Consider the following 17,066-nt stretch of genomic DNA (forward strand, 5'->3'; position numbering starts at 1 on the left):
ACATCCCGCAGAGCTGAGATTGACAGTTTGGTCTCGGGCTAAGCATCATAAGCAGTTGATGAAATCTCAAGCAACTGTGATGATAAATGCCGCAAGATGTCGTCCTATTTGGCAACAAAACTAGTAATATACAATACTAAAAGTAAAAATACATAAATAATACCACCTACTACATTTGTAACAAAATAACCAATCAAAAATGAAAATTCTACAGCATTCAAAACATTTTCATCATACGGCAAAATATAGATGACTCCAAACTGTTCTACGATTCAAAAGAAAATTTGACAATGGATAAGATTGAAAATGGGTTTAAACTACTTTGGAAGGATATTGTACTTCAAAACAGATAGATTAAAGCCCCCCAAAATAATTAACATCGATCTTATTATCCTATAGCTAAATTTCTACAATCACAAGTGCAAATTTACTGTTAGAAAAATCTCATATCACTTTTCAATTGGAAGTAAAATAATACATTTTTGTGGATAAAACTTTCCTACAACCAGAAAATCATCAAAACTAATAATAGTATGAAACAGTTTGGAATTTTGAAACGTATCTACCTCACACAGCACGTTTATTTTTTAAAAAAGATCTTATTGTAATTTGTATTGTTTCTACAGTTGGGTGGAACTTTTTTGTAAGTATATGTGCGTTTTCTTCAATAAAGCGTTCAAAAAACAGCAACTAAAGTGAAAAAGTAATTTAATTCATTTAAATAGAGAAGATAAAGTACAGTTCATACTCAACAACATTGTGAGATATTTTGTTTTACTGTTTTACTGTAACGTACAACGCGTACAAGACCATCTCAGAAAATTTAAATATTCTGAATAAAGTTTTTTTATTTTCTATAATGCACATAAAAGCAAAAAGCGGGATTGTTTCCTTGCCTCGTTTTACAAAAACACTCGATTCAAAACAAAATCCGACATCTTGAATGCCAGTAGCGTCACAAGCGTGGCACGTTGCACCCCCTCCCCTTTTTTACGTTAGCTTCCTTTTTTAAATAAAGAAAATGAATCCCTTACGCCTTTCGTTAAAAAAATAAAGGTAAATCACTTTTATTTTATCCTTCCTTGATTTTTTTTAATAGCTGCAAGCGGAAAAGTCATTATGCATGCGTGTGTCTGTGTGTGCGTGTGTGTGTTTTAGTGTTGAAGCCTTTTTTTTTTCCTCCCTTCGTTTTGCTTCCTTTTTATTTATTTTTTTCTATTCAGTCTTTCTGTTTTTGCGCCCTGGGAATTGTTGCGAGCGTCCGCAAACACACTGCAAACACCCGCCGGCCCAGCGCCATCGATTTCTAATTAGACGGCGGGATAATCGTTGCGGAGGGATGGAGAGGGAAAAAAACAAAGGAGGAGGGATGGCACTAAATATATAAATGAATTAGATGGCGGATTCGTTGAGTTTTATTAGCCAAACAAAGGTGGGAAGAAAAAGGAGAGGGGGCAGGGAATATAAATAATCAGTTATTTAAAAAAATGTCCGTTCGGGCGCCCACTGTCCTTTATCGCCTAACGAACACAGAGATTAAAAAATATATATATATTGACTATAATCTAACGCTTGTTTGATAGGGCGCCACTTTGGTAAATCATCTAATATAAATAGTAATTAAGAGTCAAATCGTCTTGAAAATCTTTTTGTCTTTCTATTAACTTGTTGTTTTAGTGTTTAGCGCATGCGCGTTACGTGACAAGGTGGCAGTGGCGGGAAAATATTTAGGGTGCGTTAAGGCAAAACAAAGGTGAATACAAATATAATGTAATTAAAATATTCCCTGTCGTCTAATGTTTCATTTGAGCGCGATACGTGTGTTATAAAATATTAAAAGTTACACCTAAAAACGTTTTGAAAGTCCACTTCTGACTGACTTGTTAGTACCATAGATGAATGAGACAGATTTATTCTCATTTTTTATGCTATATAGAACACAACACACATACATTTCCATACAGAATTTTACCTCAAGGAGCATTTTTGGAATACCCAAAATACATGAATAATCATAATACCAGAAAATAAAGATAATTAAACATGCAAGTAACATAAAATAAATCGTTTACGTATATTATTGGTTTTAATGGCCTCTGGTTTTGGGAAAGCTTTATGGATACAAATGTATTCTTTTACTTCACATTGAACACAATGAAAGAGATTTTCTACCTGTGAACTTGAACTTGTTAATGTAGAATTTGGTCATGAGGAAAATCAGATTGACAATAAACATAATAATTTTTTCTTCGATGTACATGTATCTTAATCATATATGCCAAGTACAATATTTTTCCAAAATAGTTTGAACCCATTGCATACCTGTCAACCTCCAGGGCTCCAAGCCCGTACAAACTGTCGTATTTTCCCGTACAAAATACCAAATAATCGTACACCATATTTTTTTGCCGGAATGATGCATGATGGGAAATCCCAGGCGGCAGACGAATGCGATTGACAAATTTGCGTTTTTCCATACAAATTTCCTTGTACGTCGTACTCGTCTTAAAATGCATAAAAGCGTACTTTGTACGGCAAAACCGTACAGATTGACAGGTATGCCATTGTCAATCTTATCAGCTATAAAATTATAATTTTCTCAATGAGGCACAGTAAAAAAAAAGTTTCAGGGTCAGCGGAACAAAATGTATATTTATCATTAATATGCAAAACCAAGTGGAAAACATTTGTTGGCCTGGAGAGGAATGGGCGCCACCAGGCTGCACTTGCCCAAGATACACCACAGGAAAGGGTGCCCCTATGACCCTAGTGGTAAGGTGATCCACCCACCATATTTATTAAACCTTTTCGCAATATGCACTTTAGCGGGATACATTCTATGAAATAATTCAAACAAAATGTTTGCACATTGTTTCATAAAGCCCCAGTGTGTCATATTTGACCACTAGATGGCCCTGTATTGTCTAATGCAAATATAAACCATTGCCACAGAGCAGTGTAGTCAGACAAGCATGACGCCAAACACTAGGTAGGGATTCCATTATGTAGAACGAATACAAATATTTCGACTTTTTTACATAAACAGTAACATTGGTATGATAGTTCATGTATTTTTGCCCACTATTCAAATAATAAATTAAACAAATTTGTACCACTAGGAGATACTAAATATTATACATTGTCCCTTTAATAAATTTCAATTTAGTAACAGGCAGACTTTCTCCAGTCAATCAGTTGAACATATTTTTCCTAAAACTGATAATTTTCCTTTTTACGTTGTGATATGACATAGGCATTAAGAGAGTGTGACTGTTGGGTACCTCTTAAATGAAAATTAAATCAATAAGATGAATAATACTTTACCTGTAGTCCGTCATTTGCTTTTAAGCATGGCGCATGAGTAAAACATATATACAACATTACGTCTTCATAATCTTTCGATCTACATTTGCCTTGATTGTGCCGTGCGCATGCGCTTTGAGTGCTTGTAACGTGGCTGCAGTGGCGGGAAAGGGTTCGGAGGCAAGTTCAGGCCAGCTCGTTTACTTTAATCAACGTTTCATCATCCTCGAAGCGGGAGTGCGCACCCGAAGGCGGAGTGCTCTCGCTTTCATGGTCGCTGGGCCGTCAATTCATCACCATCATTTTAATCTTTTTTTCTGCTTTGGGCTCGCTACTTTTAATCTAGTTTTTGCTTCAAAGAAGTTGTGTTTTTTTTATTTTTTTTTATGCTGATACAAAATCCAACTGTAAGTGAACGCATCTTGTTCCCGCTTGAAGTTTAACAGGTATACTCGCAGTATCTAAAGCAAAATTGTCTTTCACAAATATAATAAATACGTCAAATAAAACTAATACAGTACTAATAAATAAAATAACTATTAAATAATAGTTAAAAAAAATAATAAAATTTACTTCTCATTTTTTTGCCCAACCTTTATGGGGCTCGTGGGTGCATATAGCAGCAAGATGGCAGACAATGATGTCAGCTCCTTTTTGGTGAGGCTCATTACGTAAAATAAATCATAATTTCTTGCCCTACAAGTATTTTAAAAATATAACCATGTTTATATGATAGTCCATGTATTTTTTTCTTGTTATTTGAATCAGTTTTGTTTAATGAATAAAGTTTTTTTGTACTACAAGGATGATAAATGATAAACACTGTCCCTTTAAAAAAATTATATTCCTTTTCTAAAAGTGCTGATATTTACACTTATTCTTGCAAGGCTGTTGTCGCTATCGGTGTGTGAGTGTGTGTGTCTGAATGGGTAAATGTAAAGCACATTGTAAAGCACTCTTGGAGGTCTTTAACGACTTGAAAAGTGCTAAATAAATGCAGACCATCTACCATTTATATCAAGTAACCTTTTCTATGCAGGGGTGTCCAAACGCAGGCCTGCGGACCATATACGGAGTGCTCACAGGTAATTAGCGGCCAGAAACAAATACAAAAAATATTTACACTCAAAAATGTTTTGTACCTTGTACAAAACAAAGTATTTTTTCAATTAACAATTTTTAATTTTAACACAATTTTTACATTTTCTGTGAGGTGAAATTTAAATCTAAACTAACCCTTAACCCTTGTTTTTTTATTTACAGTTTTTCACCAACACTATTTTCTCTTCGCATAAAATTCTTAACCAACACAACAGAATGAAAAGACGAAAAGAAAATGACCACCTAAAAATAATAAATTCATGGCCATTTCTTTCTTCTTGTTTTTAAAAAAAAATTATCTATGATTTTCTTTTTTTTAAATCTTAAATCATCTGGACGCCAGGAATTTGAATTTTGATTGATCTGAGAACTTTGTTACAAATTAGTTTTGGTACTTGTCACGGTCGCCATGGCTACCAGTCTGCCGCGCCCCCGAACTCAGCTGCAGCAGATCAGCTGATTGCTGGTCTGCTATTTAAGGCTGGATTTTGGGTTTGGCGGGCGCTGGCTCATTACACAATCCCAGGTCTGTTATGCCTTGTCCTGTTTTAGGTTTAAACATTTTCCGTCTGTTATGCCTTGTCCTGTTGAGTCCGTGCCGGAGGAACTCTGTATTGTTCTGTTTTGGTCCCGGAGTATTGGGCGACTTTTATTTTGTTAAATAAAACTTATGATCGTCAACGCATATGAGTTCTCCCTTCCTGCCTCCTGCCTCCGTTCTGGTCCGGTCACCCCTTCCCTCCACCTCGCCCCGTGACAGTACTAGAAACTTTAGGAACAATCTTTGAATTAGTTTACATGTATTGTACTTTCTAAACTTTATTTTTTTTTTACTATCAACCTCTGTAGCTTCAAATTATATTTATACAAATTATCTTTCTATTTTATTGCACAACTGTCTGGATTTAAGAAACGGTTCACTATATATCAGGTGTGGGCAAGTTACGGTCCGCCGGCCAAATGCGGCCCATCAAGTTATGTCATCGGCCCGCCAAACAAAAACAGTAAAAATATCATGACAACATATATACATATATATATATACACATATATATATATATATATATATATATATATATATATATATATATATATATATATATATATATATATATATATATATATATATATATATATATATATATATATATATATATATACGCTCCCCTACCTTCAACTTACGAAAAACACTAGATACGAACATTTTTTTCGGGATGTCAAAAAATATCCGGACATTGCTGTATGTTAGAATTTGTATTGTGTGCAACCTTTTTCTGAGTACGGGACATTACTGTACTGCTTCTTTCCACCGTTTCCGGGGTGTGGCGCTGTGAGAGGTCACCAGCATCCACACCGAAGAAAAAATCCGCTTCCTCTTAGTTTGTGTGTAAACATTCTGTACTGTATCTCCAGCGCGCTGAGAACTTTGACATTTTTATTGTTTAATATCCTGTGCATCCATTCAACATGGTTGATGTAAAGTATAAAGAAGAGGTGAGCCTTCTCACTTGAGATGAAAGTGGAATAAGAAAGCTTAATGCAGTTGAGAAAACTGTTGGATCGCTTTTTTTCCGCCACTTTTTACCACGGAGGAGGAAGTCTCCTAAATCTTGGAGCTCATCTTCCAAAAGTAAGTTAAACTTAACTTTGATTATCTTTATAGAGCATATTATTTTACAAAATGTTTATTTTTCAGTTTCAAAACAATACAGGTTACTTATACAAGCCTTAAAATTACATATATAAACCTTAGGCATACAAAATATAGCACTGAAGCATCTTACGAACAAATTCCACTTACGAACGATCGAAGGGAACCTATTTCTAACTAAATATCAACTTTATTTCTAAAAACAGGGACTTAATATATTATTTTCCTTTCAATGCGGGCATTTCAGAACCAATTTGATGAAACATTACTGTATTCTGAGAAGGATTGTGTTTTACGTGTAAAATAGAGTGCACGATTAAATCTACGGCTTTTTTAATTCAAAAGGTTGGCATGTATAAAGAAGTACAGTAAATAAATCACGGCAGTCGAAAGTCTTTAAAACCTAAACTGGGTAAAATAAAATAACTAAAAACCTCCCTCTCAAAAAAACAGATAACCAGCAAAGCCAAGACACGTGTGATAAAATGCCAAATTCAGTTCAAGACGTTTTCTAGTCCCGTGTGACCGAACATGCCGGTGGTCGTAAAAACGCTTGAAAAGGAGAAAAAAAACGCTTGTGGTGCTAACCGGATTTGAAGCCTAGCAGAGTTAAGAGCTCGCTGAAATACATGCTGGGAGCTCAGAGGTGAGAGCTCACATACAAATCGAGGGATCTACACTTGAGCCCACACTGGGATAGAAACAAGGAATGAACGATAATTATTGGGTTGAGGGTTATCGGAGTGATAACGCTTAAATATGACATTGCATTTATCGTGCCGATAGGAAAATAAAAATGATAATGACTCACTCGACGACATACTATAATATTTATTCGGCGAAACTATTTGTTAGAAAGATTCGAAGCATTTAGAATACTTGTAGTACTTATAGTAGTCTTAGTCGAAGAACAAGCAGGTTTCAGTGAGCATCCGAGAAGTTTCAACACCACCAGAAAAAACTTTTGGTGATTTTAAAGAAGGCTTTTGACAGAGTATGGCAAGCCACTTTATGGGCCACCATGCAGAAGTACAAAATGGGCCAGAAACTTGTTCAGACCATTGAACAACTGTATGCCAATGTCAACAGTACGGTACTGATTAATGGTACCATTGGAGCGTGGTTTTAAACCACAGTCGGGGGCTGTACATTGGACACTGTGGTTAGCAGCACAGGATCTCCGTGCTCTCTCCGTTCCTATTCACTCTGTATACATCGGACTTTAAATACAACTCTGAGTCCTGCCATGTGCAAAAGTTTGCGGATGACACTGCGATCGTGGGCTGTATCAGAAATGGGCCGGAGGAGGAGTACAGGAAATTGATTCAGGACTTTGTCCGATGGAGTGACGCAAACCACCTGCACCTGAACACCACCAAGACCAGGGAGATGGCGGTGGACTGCAGGAGAACTAGAACTCACCCGGTTCCTGTAACCATCAAAGGAGAATGTGTAGAATTTGTCCAGACCTCCAAATACCTGGGTGTGCAGCTGGACAACAAACTGGACTGCACGTCACATTGGGTATTTGTATATTGTATTCTTTTTGCTTTATTATTGTATTGTTCTCAGCTCAGGGATGCTGCTGGAAATGTGAATTTCCCTGCGGGGATGAATAAAGTATCTATCTATCTCTCTATCTCTCTATCTCTCTATCTATATAAAGCTGCATTCTCTCTCCAACTCCTGGAAAGGATCTTGTCCGAAGCTCTGGACGAATATGAAAGTGCTTTCAGCATTGGGGCATGCAACGTCACTTACCTTCGTTTTGCTTATTTTATTGGCAGAAGAAGAGCAGGACCTCAGAGTTCAAGTCAATCGTATGGACAAAACATCAATGTAGTATGAGATATAAATTAGCAAAGAAAAAACAAAAGTAATGACTAACAATCCCCAAGGTATCACCACAAACATCCCCATCAACAACCAAGAGTTTGAGCATGTCACCAAATTTAAATATCTTACAGTTGACATATCAGAAGAGGGGTCAGAACCAGAAATCATGGCCAAGATAGCTTAAACCACAGCCGCTCTTGCCAGACTTAAACCCATCTGGAGGTACAAGAACATAGCAGTGAAATCAAAGATCAGATTCATGCAAGCACTGATTACTCCTATCTTCCTCTACGCTTGCAAGACATGGACTCTCATAGCAAAACAGGAAAGATATTCTAGGCAATGGAGATGCAATGCTACAGAAAACTTCTAGGCACTATCTACATAGCCCATGTGACAAACAAAATGGTGAGCAACGCAGAAGGCACGTTGGACCTTACGAAAGACAAATGTGCGCGGATGAAAAGGTCAGTGGTATGGTCGCATCTCAAGATCATAAGGACTGGCAAAGATAATTCTCGAGGGCACAGTTCAAAGAGGCCAAAAATAACTGGGTGGACAACATCAGGGACTTGTGCAACTTTTCCACGACCTAAAAACAGACCAGAAACCGTCAACAGTGGAACAAGCTTTCCAGAGTTGCATCCTCATTGCCCCCCTGACAACCCAGGTGGGTAAGGGATCCGTGAATCGGGAACCATTACAGTATTAGCAGAACTTGGTCTTGTCTCCTCTCCACCTCTTCATTAAGACTGCAAAGTCACTTGACACCACACAATAGTATTTAGCCCACACTACTTGTTAGAAAGATTCAAAGCATTTAAGTTCCTCATTAGAATGTATTTAGATTTTTTTTATAGTAGTAGCGACAAAACTTGGTTGTGTCTCCTTTCTACCTCATATCTGCCCACAGTACTTGTTAGAAAGATTCAAATGTTCCTTATTAGAATGCATTTCTCATTTTCTGTAGAAGTAGTAGCACAATTTGGTCCCCTCTGTACCTCTTCGCAAGGACCTGTCATGTCTGGCGCGGTTGCCATGGCGCCCAGCTGGCCCCGCCCATGGACACCGGCTGACTCGCATTGACTGATTGCTTCTTGACAGTATTTAAATGCGTCCCTTTGAAGGGTCAAGTCAAGTCAAGTTTATTTATATAGCCCTTAATCACAAAAATGTCTCAAAGGACTGCACAGGATTACAATGACACAATCACCTGATCTTAAACCAAGGGTGCATTGCTGGATCGTTTTTTATACCTGTTAAACTTTGGTGAGACTTCTGTGAGATTCCTGCAAGTTCTGTTTTTTTCTGAGAAGTCCCTAGTTTGTAATTTTGCCCGCGTTTGACCCTGTTTTGTTTTTGGTCCGAACCGTTTTGGACAACTTTTCTTTTGTTTGGATTTCTAATCCACTCCGCGACCATCGATCTTCGGATCGAGTGTGCGCACCCTCCTTTGCTTTCTCCAATAAATTGTGTGAGTAAGTCTACGCAAATGAGTTCTTACTTCCTGCTTCCCGCCCCGCTACGTGACAGGACCTGTTAGTCACTTGATGCCACACTTTAGTATTCGGCCAACACAACTAAGATTCAAAGATTTATGTTGCTCATTCTACTATGTTTTTTATGGTCTAGTCGCACAACTTGGTTTTGTCTCTTCGTTACTTCTCTGTAAAGATTTGAAAATTACTCACTTTGTCACGGTTGCCATGGAGCCCAATTAGCCTGCCCTTGTGGCACCAGCTGTGGCTTGTTGACAGATTGGCTTTCCGTCTATTTAAGCTCAGTAGTCTCACTCTTCATCCGTCAACGAACCTCTGCCCCGCAAGACGTGGGTTTCGATTCGGTCCTGTTTCCTCTTCTTATTTCCTGTCCGGTATTGTTCCCGTTTATTTTGTCCTGTTTAATATCGGTTTCTAGTTTTGTTCCCTTCTAGTTTGTCCTGTTTAATTTCGATATCCTGTTTTGATATCAATCCTGTCTGTCCCGTTGTTTAATATCGGTTTGCAGTTTTAGTTCCTGTCTAGTTTGCCCTGTTTCATTTCGATATTAATCCTGTCTTTCCAGTCGTGTCCGGTATCGACCACATCTGTCCTATATCTGCTGAGGCAATTGGTATCTCGTCTGCCTCTGGCTTCCTATCATTCCACGCCAGACTGTTGCCTAACGTGCGTGACTCCCCATTTCTTGTAAAATAAAAGGCTTGTGTGAGAAACGTCACACATTTGGGTCCTGATCCTGTTCCGGTTCATGACTTGGGGCAACGATAAAATATTCAATAATTTCTTGTTAAAAAGATTCTAAGCATTTATGTTCCTCATAAGAATATATTTAGATTTTCTATAATACTAGCACAACTTGGTCATGTCTCCTCTTTACCTCTTTGTAATGACCTGATAATTAGTCGGTTTGATACATCTAATATTCAATCATCCCACACTACTTGTTAGGAAGATTCTATTCCAGATTACATCCCAAATATAAGATTCCAGCATTTATGTTGCTCATTAGAATATAATTTGATTTTCTATACAAGTAGTTTTACAACTTGGTCGTGTCTCCCCTTTATCAGTTCGTGTCGACAAGACCCGATAATTAGTCACTAAAGCCACACTTTGATATTTAATCACACTACTTTTTCAGAAATGTTTTAAGGATTTATGTTGTTCATTAAAATGTATTTTCATAGAAATATTAGCACGACTGGCTCTCTACATCTTTGTAAAGACTCGATAATTAGTCACCTCGAGCCATGTTATAATATTCAATCAGCTCACTCTACTTTAAGAAATATTCTAAGGATTTATGCTCCTCATGGGAACATATTTAGATTTCTCCAGAAACGGGATTTTATCAGTTATCAGTATCTTTAGGGAAAAAACAAATACAATGCATCCCTATTATTTCTGATTAAAATGTGAACAGTTTAATTAATTACATAATAATAACACCTTATTTAAAAAAGTCTTATCATACAATTGCCCGTTTAATATTTTGTTTCGAAAACGTCATTTCTAATTATAGCATTTTGGCACTTTCGAGATTCCATAGCAACCCTCTTGACAGGAGAATCCGCCATCGCCGTAGGGACTTTGGCATCCACTTGGCACTCTTAGCACCGGGTGGGGTTCTGATTTATTTATGCCGACCCAGTGAGGGTTGAGCCTCCTCTTCCTTGTTTGGCGCTGAGCAGAGGTGAAAAAGGGGGTACGTGGAGTGCAGGTGCTGGGGGGGGCCAACAACGATCCATCTCTTCTTTTTATGTAAATTCATAAAGGGAACAAGCAGCAACTTCAATAGAGCGCCGCCGGCGACTTTGCCCGCCCGACGACTTTCATGTGCTGTCGTGCACTCGCTGGACGCCGAGGCAGCAGGGAAACGGTAGTGTGGATTGTCTGAAACTTAGATCTTCGAGTGCCTCGTTGTTGGCTTCGAGTGCATGCTTATCCCGCTGAGAAAAATGGGAGGCAAGTTATAAATTGACAACAAAAACAAGCACTCGATTTTTCAGTGTTACTCCTTTAGAGTGCCTCGTTGTTAGGTGTTGCTCCTTTAGAGTGCAAGTCAAGTCAAGTCAAATTTATTTATATAGCCCTTAATCACAAAAATGTCTCAAAGGACTGCACAGGATTACAATGACACAATTACCTGATCTTAAACCAACATGCGGGCAAGGAACAACTCAAAACCTCAGCGTGAGGAAAAAGAGAAACCTTGAGAAGGGACCTCACAGGTGGTATCCCCCTTTCAGGATAACCAGGCTGAATTAGATTGCAGTGTTGTTCTTTACTAGTGTGTGCCCTGTCACCCAGAGAAAGACAGGTGGCAAGTTCCAACGTGAGAGTAAGCCAAAGATCTAAACTTCAGGTGAGTGTTGCTCCTTTAGAGTTCCTCATTCTTGGGTTCTGCTTCATCAGAGTGCATCGTTTTGCTTTGCTCTTTTAGAGTGCCCCATTGTCGCCAGGGGTGCATGCTCATCACGCAGAGAAAATGAGGAGCAAGTTCTTAATTTAAATCGAAAACACAAGGCCGCGATTTTTCGGTGTTACTCCTTTAGAGTGCCTCGTTGTTGGGTGTTGCTCCCTTAGAGTGCAGTGTTGTTCATTACTAGTGTGTGCCCTGTCACCCAGTAAAAGATAGGTGGCAAGTTCCAACGTGAGAGTAAAACCAAAGACCCAAACTTCTAGTTCGTGTTGCTCTTTTAGAGTGCCTCGTTCTTGGGTTCTGCTCATTTAGAGTGAATCATTGTTGGCTATGATTGCATGATACGCATGCAGAGAAAAATGGGAGGCGAGTTCTGAATCGACAGCCCCCACAAGGATCCAATCTTCCGGGTAACGCTGCTCCTTTAGAGTGTCTTGTTGTTTGGAACTGCTACTTTGGAGTGCTTCGTTGTTGGGTTCTGCTTCTTTATAATGACTCATTGTTGGATTCAACTCCTATACAGTGCCCTGTTGTTAGCTGCGATTGCATGCTCCTTACTCAGAGAAAAAAATAGGACGGGAGTTCTGAATTGCCAGCACACACAAGGATCCGATTTTTGGATTAGTATTGCTCCTTTTGAGTGCCTCGTTGTTGGGTTTTATTCCTTAAGAAACCTTCTTTGTTGGTGATTGCATGCTCCTTATGCAGAGAAAAAATAAGAGGTAAGTTTTGATTTGACAGGAGACACAATTATCCGATCTTAAGGGGAACTGTTGCGCCATTAGAGTGCTTCATTGTGGGGTTCTTGCTCCGTTAAAGTGCCCACTTGTTGTCTTTGAGTGTATATTCCTACCACAGAGAAAAATGGGAGGCAAGTCCAGAATTGACAGCCAAAACGATGATCTGAATAAGTCAGAAATATTTTTTTTAAATCTTACTTGAAAGTCAGCATGTACAGCGCGCTTCAACTAGACCAGGTTTTCTGAAACCAACACCAAACAAGTGTAATTTCAGAAGCTCAAACAATCAGCCTGAGCCAGATGATTTTGTCAGAGTTTTTTAGGGCCCCATGCACATTATGAAGAGTTAAAGAGAAGCCACAACCAACTTGTGTTACTACTTCTATAGAAAATCAAAATATATTCCAATGGGGAGCCTAAAGACTGAATCTTTCTAACAAATAGCGTCAGCTGATTAAATATTATAGTGGAGCATCAAGTGACTATTTATTGGCTATTTGCAGAGAGGTGAAGAAGAAACACAACCAAATTGTGTTACTACTTCAATAGAAGATCAAAATATATACTAATGAGCGTCATAAATACTTAAAATTGAACAAATCATGTTGGTTAATCCATTATCATAGCGTGGTCTCAACTGACTCTTCATAGTGGCTTTCCGGTGCCTCACGTATATTACTAAGTCGTAGAGAAGAGACACAACCAAGTCGTGTTGCTACTTTTATAGAAAATCAGAATATGTTCCAAGAAGAACATCAATGTTTCAAATCTTTCAAACAAGTATTGTCAGTACTATACCATGATGTCTAACAAGTGTTGTCAGGGGATATAATAGTAGTGCATAATGTTGCGTGATTATTGTGTCTCTCTGGTGCCTCGTAGAGATTACGCAGCAGTAGAGAGGCTACACGATCAAGTTGTGCAGCTTCTTCTATTGAAAATCCATGTGAGGAACATAAACGCTTTGAATCTTTTCAACAAATAATGTCAGCTAATTGAATGTAGTAGCATGTCGTCAACTGACTAATTATCATGTCTCTCCAGTGCCTCGTGTACAATGTGGAGAGGGAGAGGGGGGACATAATCAAGTTGTGCAACAGCTTCCCTAGATAATAAAAACATATTTTGATGAGGAACTTAAGTACTGAGAACTGTATTGAATATTACAGTATAGTGCAGCGTCAAGTGATATTTATCGGGGTTTGTTTTCTATTGTACCGAATAATGGTGACGTCATTTTTGGCCTATATCGGTCCGGTAATGATCGGCCTGATGATTACATGCATTCATAATAATAAACTATTTCAGGATTTTAATTGCAAAAACATGATGATTTTCATAATAAGAGTATCTGCACTACCAGTACCACCAGTATCAGTGCACAGACAGAAAGAAATATTGACAAAAGCAAGATATACACATAAGTCAGCCGGCCGTGTTTTATAGCGGCGCTCTATGCAGGCGGAACAGCCTGACAGGCCAGTTCCTTCAAGGGAAAATATGGACCCCCCCGAGCCTTCACCCCCAAACCCCCCGCGCCACCTCGTCTTTCCCGTCCGCCTGATATCATCCTGTCACTGCCGCCGTGCTCCTTTTTTTTCCCCATCATGCCCTTATTTCTTCCAGCGGCCGTCTCCCGCCTTTTATTGGCGCTCTACATCGCACCTGTCATGTTCCTGCCTCTGCTTTCCATCCATCTTCTTGTCGCTCTCTTAATCCCCTCTCATTTGCCCCCCAGGAGCTTCCCCCAGCCGCTTTGCTGTTGCACCACTACCGCCGGCTTGCCTTAGATTCGTTCCTGGCGTCCTTTGAGATACTGTGACGTCCTATGTACTAAAATTAAAAATAATTTTGGATTTAAAATCAATCATAATGACATTAACAATATTTATTTGTGTATAACGCAGGTTGTCGTTTTTTTTTTTTTACCCCAAAAAATAACTCAAAGTTTGGGCGTTTGCTATAAAACGAGGTCCTATATATTACGATAATTAGAGCAAAGATTGATCACTCGTAAATATCTCTGACCACAGTCGTAGAACATTAAAAGCAACCACAGCTCTCGACCCACAAGACATTTACGGTTTATTTTTGGTAACAATTTCCAAATCATTTGTATGGACGTTCCATAATAAATACCGTCATTTTAAGCAGCAGTTTGAATCGATAGACCATGCATTGAGCAAATAAAACACTGCTCTCTGGTGTCTTTGCTTTGCCATTACATTTCTTCTTCCTTCGTGATTAACGGCAGCTGGCATTAGTTTGTATGGCGTTGTTATGTGATGTGTCATACTTGCACTACCCCTTACAAGCATGATGTAGCCTAGCTGCACATTTGTTGAGGCAGAATGGCGGAATTCATGTCAGTTTATACCAGTCCATTGATCATAGATTGTAGATAGTAACAAATCAATTAAACACACAGTATGTGCTAGCAGCAAGATAGCCACTTTATTTTAGTGATCAAAATCAAGAAAAAAAAACTGTTCCTTTGATCAGTGCTACACATAGATTGTGCGGGCCACGTTGTGGATGGACTTCTGTGTGTTACTCATAAGCCTCATATACAACTCAGATCCATTTCAGAAAGTAACGACTAAAATATCTTTGTATGCCAGCAATTTAAGTCGAAATAAGAAAGGGCTCAGAGGACTTCATATTTACAGTAGCTTAGTTCACACATTTGTTAAATTTTAGAAAAAGTGACATCCCCTCTTGACGGATTGACGTAATTTAGTGCTGTCAGTAAGAAAAAGAAATTTGATACAACATAGACCAAACAGCAAACTCTAATGAAACAGGGCACAGCAACTCAGTTTCCATTCAATGAAGCTTCGGGTTTAATTGGGCCTCACAGTTCACAGATCCCCTAACCGCCTGTGTCATCGGGGCACCACTGAGGACGCAACTCTGGACAGCTTTCTCCCTGCTTATGGTTTTTGGCCTGCATTTGGGTTGTTGGCACCACTCCATTCCATCAGTGGCACCACCAGGGGGTGGCCAGGGGTGGCCACGCCCAGCCTTATACATTTGTTAGCCTGCCCACTGGTCACCCGCTTGGTAATATATTGTAAGATTTCTGGAGCATCGGTGAAGCATTTTTTGACTGGACACATATGGACTATGCACATTAAATCATTGGTAACATCAAATATTACACACTACACCAAAGTATATCAGTATCCATGTGGTTAAATCTTTTTGATACTTTTCCTCTGACTTCAGTAACCTGAAATGATGGCTTCTAGTTTTGGTGTACCACCCTAAAATTTTAAGTGGCCTTATCTGGCCATCCTTATGAAACAATTCTCGAAGTGCCGTTGCATTCCTTAATGTTGATGTTCCAGTTATTTTTCAGTCTTCTTCTCCTCCTGGCCCCTTGCACCGTGCCCTGGAGAATAATCTTTGCTAATCCTGATGATCTTCTGACTTGACCATCCAATATTCCCTCTGATGGTGTTGCGTACCCTTTCGTTCGTCACATGGGCTAAGTAGCTGATGCCTAGGAGATTCCTGTAGCATTGCATTTCCATTGACTGGATTTTCCTTTCCATCTTTGCTGTGAGTCCATGTCTCGCAAGCATAGAGGAAGATTGAAGTAACCAGTGCTTGCATGAGTCTGATGTTTGTGTCCCTCCAGATGGGTTTAAGTCTGGCAAGTGTGGCTGAGGTTAAAGCTATCCTCTGATATGGGAGCTCTAAGATAATTAAATTTGCTGTGAGGTTCAAACTCTTTCACCCAGGATTTATAAAATATTGTGGTTGTGTTTTTCAACAGGTAGCATTCACCATACCTGTCAACCTGTACGGTTTTGCCGTACAAAGTACGTTTTTCATGCATTTTAAGACGAGTACGACGTACAAGGAAATCTGTACGGAAAAACGCAATTTTGTCAATGATGGGTACCATCCGGGTATACACCGACTATCACGAAACGGCAAACCAATCAAGTCACAGGAGTTCGCCGCAGAAGCCTCTATCTCAGTATCGTTTTTTTTCGTTGCAAACGAAGCGAGCGGTTTGATGCTACAGTGCGCATGCGTCTGCCGCCTGGGGATTTCCCATCATGCATCATTCAGAAAAAAAAAATATATGGTGTGCGATTATTTTGTATTTTGTACAGGAAAATACGACAGTTTGTATGGGCATGAAGCCGTGGAGGTTGACAGGTATGCATTGACTGACCTAAAACAACAGGGATATAGATCAATACACACCGAATTTCTTCTTTTAATAGTAATGGAGAAATTGGAAAATTCCCTTTGAAAGTCCTTAAAAAGTGCTTGAATTTGGCCATAAAAAGGTTCATGAACCCTGTTTTTAGGTAAACCTTATCGTCCAAAAATATGGTAATCTTCCCAAGCCAACTTTTGTTGTCGCTGAGCTCGTTGCTGCATTTTCCTCCACTTTTGTCTGTTCTCGCCCCTTGATGTGCCCCCCTCTCTTGTTGATCCGCCCCACTCTCCCCTGCACCGAGGCCCCATGTGTCGGAATCAATTAGGCCTGAGAG

The 17,066-nt window shown here is 39.1% G+C and overlaps 1 protein-coding gene and 1 long non-coding RNA gene across 4 annotated transcripts in view; one reads left to right on the top strand and one right to left on the bottom strand.

Annotated features, from left to right (window-relative positions):
- erfl1 (Ets2 repressor factor like 1) overlaps positions 1–17,066 on the bottom strand; it is a 91,981-nt gene that overhangs the window by 34,776 nt on the left and 40,139 nt on the right. Inside the window, exon 1 of one of the 3 annotated variants that reach the window (XM_088327990.1) lies at positions 3,325–3,420. The exons of the other annotated variants lie outside the window; for them this stretch is intronic. Within the exon in view, the coding sequence (XP_088184116.1) occupies positions 3,325–3,338 (14 nt within the window). The 5' untranslated portion in view covers positions 3,339–3,420. Of the gene's footprint in view, positions 1–3,324; positions 3,421–17,066 lie in introns of those variants that run through there. 3 annotated transcript variants of the gene reach the window in all.
- On the top strand, positions 3,923–5,012 carry LOC148372064 (uncharacterized). Its single transcript, XR_015849649.1, has 3 exons — positions 3,923–3,960; positions 4,343–4,388; positions 4,567–5,012. It is a non-coding gene; the product is annotated as an uncharacterized LOC148372064 (long non-coding RNA).

The sequence above is a fragment of the Urocampus carinirostris genome, chromosome 2, assembly GCF_059441175.1.
Source record: "Urocampus carinirostris isolate Australia breed hairy pipefish chromosome 2, RoL_Ucar_1.0, whole genome shotgun sequence".
NCBI classification, from domain to species: Eukaryota; Metazoa; Chordata; class Actinopteri; order Syngnathiformes; family Syngnathidae; genus Urocampus; species Urocampus carinirostris.